The sequence below is a fragment of the Leptonychotes weddellii genome, unplaced genomic scaffold (genome assembly GCF_054177405.1).
Source record: "Leptonychotes weddellii isolate Sample4059 unplaced genomic scaffold, ASM5417740v2 HiC_scaffold_9740, whole genome shotgun sequence".
NCBI lineage: Eukaryota > Metazoa > Chordata > Mammalia > Carnivora > Phocidae > Leptonychotes > Leptonychotes weddellii.
This window is the reverse complement of record NW_028069590.1, coordinates 1-7,881: the sequence shown is the minus strand read 5'-3', so window position 1 is coordinate 7,881 and position 7,881 is coordinate 1. Positions and strand designations below refer to the sequence as shown.

At 40.6% G+C, this 7,881-nt stretch overlaps 1 protein-coding gene across 1 annotated transcript; it reads left to right on the top strand.

Annotated features, from left to right (window-relative positions):
• Positions 1-6: 6 nt before the first annotated feature.
• On the top strand, positions 7-7,877 carry LOC102740174 (myosin-2-like; the record flags this gene model as incomplete). The annotated part of the gene is made up of 15 exons (XM_081811722.1): positions 7-59; positions 144-236; positions 637-700; positions 821-919; positions 1,542-1,645; positions 2,135-2,273; positions 2,633-2,751; positions 2,840-2,989; positions 4,099-4,269; positions 4,369-4,678; positions 5,318-5,388; positions 6,221-6,308; positions 6,407-6,524; positions 7,594-7,717; positions 7,806-7,877. Coding segments are annotated over exons 1-15 (1,728 nt in total), but the record flags the coding sequence as incomplete, so codon positions are not given.
• Between the last annotated feature and the right edge of the window lie 4 nt (positions 7,878-7,881).

Here is a 7,881-nt window from a genome sequence, read left to right as displayed (position 1 = left end):
CAACAATTGCAGTCACTGGGGAGAAGAAGAAGGAGGAAGCTACCTCTGGCAAAATGCAGGTGGGTCTGGGGCCAGACTCAAGACTCTCACGGTTCTTGGGAAGTCTGGAGCCCCAGAGGTGAGGACCGCTCTTGCCTTTGCAGGGGACCCTTGAAGATCAAATCATCAGCGCCAACCCCCTACTGGAGGCCTTTGGCAACGCCAAGACCGTGAGGAATGACAACTCCTCTCGCTTTGTAAGTTGCAGACACTGGTACGGACACTGTTCACTGGTCAAGGTGTATGGGTTGTTTGTGAATATACTCCTCTGAATCTTTTTGTTCACATTATACTGCATCGGGCTCTCTCCTTTCCCTCTGAGCATGTAATAATATGGATCCGAGTCCCATCTAAAAAGATATGTGACCCTATATCTGAGTTATTTCTCATTTGTCATTACCTATGATTATTTATAATATGAAAATCAAAGATAAAATTCTTTTACTTAAAAAAATAGGAGATACACCTTTTCTGCCTCATACAAATAGTCTCTGGATTTATTTAATATCAACCCATTAGGCAATCCAAGTATTTTGAGTTTCTCAAAGATTTGATATGATTTGAAAACCAAGTAGTAATATTAGTTTTCCTTTCAAGGGTAAATTCATCAGAATCCACTTTGGCACCACAGGGAAGCTGGCTTCTGCTGATATTGAAACATGTGAGTGCTTGGATCTCATTTATAGTCATTTCTGTTTCCTATAACTTATAAAGTCAACCCAAAGTAAAATCTGCAACCCACGTGAATTTTTACATTGTTCTGTTCATTGTTTCCTTCCAGATCTGCTAGAGAAGTCTAGAGTTACTTTCCAGCTTAAGGCGGAAAGGAGCTATCATATTTTTTATCAGATCACATCGAACAAGAAACCAGAACTAATTGGTAAGAAATGTCATAATCCCTTTCCAGAATGATTACACCAGCACCTCTCCGTGCACAGTCCAGCCTAGTATTCCATGACTGAATTTTGTCAGGTTTACCACCTTGATTTTGAAAGTAGCTTCGTAAGTTTATGTGTGCTTATTATAGAAATCAAAAATGAAAACTGAAGATAACAGCTTCAAATCCTATCACTATGAAATAACCACTGTGAACACTTGGGTGAATATCATTCTACTCATTTTCTGTACTTATACTCATACATATGATAACTGGAATCATACTTCAATGTTCCTCTGTGATGTACTTTTTTCATTGAGGATTAATGTATCGTGGTTTTTTCCATGTCACCAACTGTAGCTCCACATTATTATTTCTAATGGTTGCATCGTGTTATACTCTAGAGATAAGCTTAATTTATTTAACCATACTTTTTAAAGAATATTTAGGTTGTTTCCAATCCTGGATTTTAAATAGCACTATACTGATCATTCTTGTAAATATAACTTTTCCCAGTATGATAATCTTCTTTGGCTTCATAAAGTGTCTTAGAATTTGTCTAGCCATCTCTTGTTTTAATGAAGGGGATAATTCTGCTTACCTTTACTCTGTTTCATGTACTTAGAAATGCTTCTGATCACCACCAACCCATATGACTACCCATTTGTCAGTCAAGGGGAGATCAGTGTGGCTAGCATTGATGATCAAGAAGAGCTGATGGCAACAGATGTAAGTGCAACACAAGAATGATGATGTTGGGTTAGAACAATGGTCCCTCCAGATAAATATTCAGTTTCTAGTAGAAATAGCAAGAGAGGGTTCAAAGATGAGCACAGATATGCCACCTAGAGTCAGCCAAAAAAGATGTGTCCTACAACACTTGACTTTCCCTTACAATCTTTCAAAGGTCTATCATTTCTGAATTTATCTAAACAACTTTTTTGTAATCTACGTGAATGAGATCCATACCACTTCTCAAAATAACAAGTTCCTTAAGTTTACTATCTTGTTCTCTATCTTAAGTTTACTTTTTCAATCTTAGAGGGTCTGTACCTATAGTTCTAATGCTCAGTGCTGGCCTCTAAAGAGTTCCTTGCGCCCCCATCAGCAAAGATAGTTTCCTCAGTTTAACCAACATATCAGGAATCAGAATGTGAATGATGAATAGTAAATGTATGGATCATAACGTAACAGTTATCCTCTTGGTTATATTGGCAGAGTGCTATTGATATTTTGGGCTTCACTAATGAAGAGAAAGTCTCCATCTACAAGCTCACAGGGGCTGTGATGCATTATGGGAACTTGAAGTTCAAGCAGAAGCAGCGGGAGGAGCAGGCTGAGCCAGATGGCACTGAAGGTACCAACTAAGTCATCCCTGACTTTTTGTTTGTTTGAAAATCACATTCTTAACTTGTTACTTGAGTTTTTCTAGAAAGACAAAGTCATTTTTAAGAATTGAGTTTTAAAGTATACCCAGATAATATACTATGTGAAGCATCATATTAGTTAGATGTTTCCTATCATCTATGAAGTTCTTTAGGGCACACCACCCATAATGAAAATCTTGAACTTAGTGGGGGAAAAAAGGGGGAAAGAATGCTCAAAGAGATATTCTGAAAACACTGCACAAAATGTCTGTAGCTTAAAAAAATTTTTTTTGAGAAAATGGGTTGCTCTGGGCCATAATAACATTGCTTTATCCTTTCTTCCTTTCAGTTGCTGACAAGGCGGCCTATCTCCAGAGTCTGAACTCTGCTGACCTGCTCAAAGCCCTCTGCTACCCCAGGGTCAAGGTCGGCAATGAGTACGTCACCAAAGGCCAGACTGTAGAGCAGGTAGGTGCATAATTCAAATTCACTGGCAGGAATCAAGCATTTCTGCAGTCCTCTGATAACCTCAAGAGATATATTTTTGTTTTTCAAGGTGACCAACGCTGTGGGCGCTCTGGCCAAAGCCATCTACGACAAGATGTTCCTGTGGATGGTCACCCGCATCAACCAGCAGCTGGACACCAAGCAGCCCAGACAGTACTTCATCGGGGTCTTGGACATCGCCGGCTTTGAGATCTTTGATGTGAGTTGGTAGCTGGTTGGTAAGGGGATTTTACAGTAAGGTAATAGAAACATCAATAAGAAGAAATCTGTGAATATTATAACCTTCTCTCACTACTCCCAAAAAGTTATGCTGAAACTTAAAAGAGAATGATGGAGTAACTACTAAGCATTTATCGCAGTGGCAGTCCCCACTCTATGAGAAATCATGTACTTGATGAGCACTCTGACTTGCTACGTACGGGACCCAAAGGGAGTTAAGAGCTAGCTTAGTGTCTGGCGGGTGGGGGGGCCCTCTAAAAATCCCACAGCACCAAATGAAGTTAACATAAAAATATCAAAGTAATCCTGTGAAACATACAGCATATTCTGAATATATGGTGGGGAAGTCATTCAAAAACACTTAGACAAGAAGAGCAAAGATTAGTAACTTATAAAGTCAGCATTTATTCTCATTAATGGGATGAGATAAAAATCCCATTTGATGAAATACAGTTTTCCTGCTTATAGCTTTTAAGAAGTTTATCTTTTTCTTTCTAATTATAAAAGCAAAACTTGGACATTGCAGGAAATACGCAAAATCAAGGGAAAGAGTTCCCTGTTAATTCCACTATTTATATCAAGCTAATGTTAACATTTTGGCGTTTGGCTTTTGTTTTTAACACAAGTGTGTTATCACACTGTATATCATATTTGGTATCTTGATTTTGTTTTCATTTCACATTGAAGAAGAACAACAGTGTCAATTATTGTCCACTTATAAAGCTGACACTGGTGATTTCCATACTACAGAGACCCCTCCCAGCCAGCTCCTAATGGGTTGCCCATTAGCTCTTAATTGAGTCCATGGAAAATGGAAAAGATAATGGAATAAACATGAAATGATGAAGTAGGAACTCAGAAAAATCCCTGAGTAAGCTTAAGCCAGTGCAGGTAAAGAGCATTAATACGATCTAGGATTCTGTAATAAAATGGCAACAGAGAAAACAGTAGATTTCATAGTGCTCCCCCCTCATGATTTTGATATCTGTAATCTAAAGGCTATTCAACATATATTTTTAAATTAAAAAGTCCTACATTTACAAATGCTCAATTTGCTCAAGAGAAAAGTGAACACATGTATTTATTTAGTTCAACAGCCTGGAGCAGCTGTGCATCAACTTCACCAACGAGAAGCTGCAACAGTTCTTCAACCACCACATGTTCGTGCTGGAGCAGGAGGAGTACAAGAAGGAGGGCATCGAGTGGACCTTCATCGACTTCGGGATGGACCTGGCTGCCTGCATCGAGCTCATCGAGAAGGTCTCCTGATCTGTCCTCTCAGTAACATCTTCTCATAAACTCTGGCTCATCCTACGGCTCATATTTACCCTATACGCATTTTGTTTTGCTTTAATCCAGCCCATGGGCATCTTCTCTATCCTGGAAGAGGAGTGCATGTTCCCCAAGGCCACAGACACCTCCTTCAAGAACAAGCTGTATGACCAACACCTGGGCAAGTCGGCCAACTTCCAGAAGCCCAAGGTTGTAAAAGGCAAGCCTGAGGCGCACTTCTCTCTGATCCACTACGCCGGCACCGTGGACTACAACATTGGTGGCTGGCTGGACAAGAACAAGGACCCCCTGAACGAGACCGTGGTCGGGCTGTACCAGAAGTCTGCAATGAAAACTCTAGCTAACCTCTTCTCTGGGGCTCAAACTGCTGAAGCAGGTAACACTCAAAAAATCTAACACTTTCTCTAGGTATTCCAAAAAGTGCTGTTAGATCGAGGCTGATCTCATAACCCTGCCAGAAGGATTGCAGGCCAGATCCATTGTTTTTCCAAGTTTTGACTAACTAGGCTGCATTGCAATTATACATTTGTGTCTCACTCTGGCACTGACAGAGGCCTGCCTTACTGCAAAAGGTCAGAGACGAACTGTTATGACCTCAACGAATGAAAGGCCTCAGCCTCTATGATTCTCTCCTACTCTTTCCTCCACATCTGCTGGATATTGAATATCTGGGGATATTTAGGGCAATGGAGTGACAAACTTCTGCCTATCTAGACTAGTTTCTATTGATGATTTTTGAAGTTATTTTGTCCCCACCTGTCCTAACATTAAGGATCCATTTTTATACAGTGAAGTGAATGCCCTTCACTTCATCTTCTAATGGAGAAAAAAATCACAGAAAAGTAGATACAAGCTTAGTTGACAGCTAAGAGTCATTTGGCTCCAAGAGAGAGGCCAGTAGTGTCCAAAAATTGCTCCATCAGATGCGTGCAGAAACTGGCAATAAATAAGCAAGAAATAGCTTTGTCAGTTCAAAACTATACTTGAATGACACCTTTTCTTATTTGCTCTCCAGAGGCGAGTGGTGCCAAGAAAGGTGGCAAGAAGAAGGGCTCTTCTTTCCAGACGGTGTCTGCCCTTTTCAGAGTAAGGAAGAAACTGTTTTTGACACTCCCCACTTACTTTAGGAGTTTGTTTTTAAAAGCACAGAGTTCTTTCCACAAGTCATTGAGGAAAAAGACTGACATTGATTAATGATATCTGTTAATCTAGTTTTAGAGAGAAAACATTTAAGTTACTCAAATTGTTAGCTCATCTTTCATGTCGAGCCACATAATGCCAAATATTTTACAGGAAATATTATAAAACTGAATATTCTACCATTCGTAGTCTAGTCTTGTCACAAAACTAAGCAATGAGTGACACAGTACTCAGAGAAATTAAATTAACAGTAAAGCTAATGAAAATCTAGCAGCTAGCCTATAAGGAACTTAATACGGTATCCTTGTCCTTAATCCAGTCAGTCCCCAATTATAGCGGTAAGATTGTTCCCCTTTAGATAACATTTATGCCCTGAGAGTTAATTGGGTTGGAAAGGGGAACTATGAGAAAAAGCTCCAGTGTGGTGCAGGCTTGCATGTCCTCACTGGAGAACCATGGAGTTGGGTAGAAGAAAGTGTGGCCATCTTGTATAAGAAGGCAATAGCCTTGTGAGTGTATGTGGGAGGCCATGCACCAGGGAGGAAGTAGGACCTGTGTCAGGCTGCTTCTCATGTGTAACTCCTGCCAACTCAAGTGGAGAAAGAGGTAATGAGGAGAAATCTGCCTCTCTGGAAAAGGATAGCAAGGTATTACCTTACATGGAAATGGGCCATACTGGTCATTCAACTCAGCCATAAACATTGAGTTTACAGACATCACCAAATGCCCACAACCATGGCTAAAGTTGGAGATAATGGGCTTTTTCCTGACTTCACAGGAGAATTTGAACAAACTGATGACCAACCTCAGGAGTACCCATCCTCATTTTGTGCGCTGTATCATCCCCAATGAAACAAAAACTCCCGGTAAGAAGCTCTAGAGTGAAGGCACAAAGCATGACTGCCATACCTCTTTTAAAAAAACAGCAACAATTCTGCAGTGTAATCCAAATGTATACTTTTAGGGGCCATGGAGCATGAACTTGTCCTACACCAGCTGCGGTGTAACGGTGTGCTGGAAGGGATCCGCATCTGCAGGAAGGGGTTCCCAAGCAGGATCCTTTATGCAGATTTCAAACAGAGGTCAGACTCTCTGAATTATGGTACATCTTGAAGTTTAGTATAAATACATTTACTGCAAGCAAAACAATTTACTGAAAAAAATATGCCTCTATACATGTTTAATTTGCCACAAAGACTGAAAAATCATAAGCCTCAAAAACACCTTTAAAATATAGATATACCACCTATTTTGTACTCCAGACTTTTCGTGGGCTTTACTGAGCTCCCGGCTTAGCCCATAGATATACACATTAACTTCAGTGATTAGGAGAACTACCATTTTTTCATGTGTAATATGTAAGTACTAGCAATACCTCCTCTTATAGATGAATAAACTGAGGCTCAAGAGATTAAGCTACCTGCCCAAAGTCACATGGGTGTTGGTGGCTAGGTTAGGAACTCTCCCAGGCAGGTACAGAGCTCCCAGTGAGTCATTTTCTATCACTTCCTTTGTCTCCCTCCCTCACTCACTGGTTTCCCAGGGTTTCCAGAACCCCGTCACATACCAGCTCCTGAGCAACTCCTTCTCCTCCCTAGATAAGTCCATCTTGGGAATCAAATAAGAGGCAAAGGGACAAAGGGCTGGCGGCAGCTCCAGGGAGCTGGCCTTTCCTAAGGCTGGGTCTGGTGGAGTGGGGCAGAGAACTTCAGTGTGCAAAACCCGAAGTACCCTTACGCATGAATTTGGGTGATCGGAACAGTTCCTCCTACCTGAACTGAACCTTCCTACCAGATTCCTCACTAAAAATTTGCTTTCTGGGACTCGGGATCATAAAAAGCAAATGAATCTAGCCAGGAAAACATGTCACATTTTACTGGTCATCTACATCTTAACATGAACAAGATCATGGGATGCTTTCCTGAGAATAAGGTCTGATGAAGCAGAAAGGAAAGTCTGCAACTGTGCAGGAGGGTGGAATGGAATGAAAACTGTTGATGACCTGACCATCTATGTATACAAAGTCCTTCCTGCAAACAAAGAAGGATACTTTTCTTTAAAGCTCTGATTCTCTAAATAGGTCATTTAATGTTTATCTGCTATTAGTGTCATCATAAACCAATTAAAAAAAAACTATATTTACTTAAACAGATACAAGGTATTAAATGCAAGTGCTATCCCCGAAGGACAGTTCATTGACAGCAAGAAGGCTTCTGAGAAGCTCCTTGCATCCATTGAAATTGACCACACCCAGTATAAATTTGGTCACACCAAGGTAATGGTCTCTAAAGCCTACCTGATGCTATCTGTGTCCCTTTGAAGTTTATGTATAGTGTCTGATCCGCAACTCCTCCCATGCACAGGTCTTTTTCAAAGCTGGTCTTCTGGGGCTCCTAGAGGAGATGCGAGATGACAAGTTGGCCCAGCTGATTACTAGAA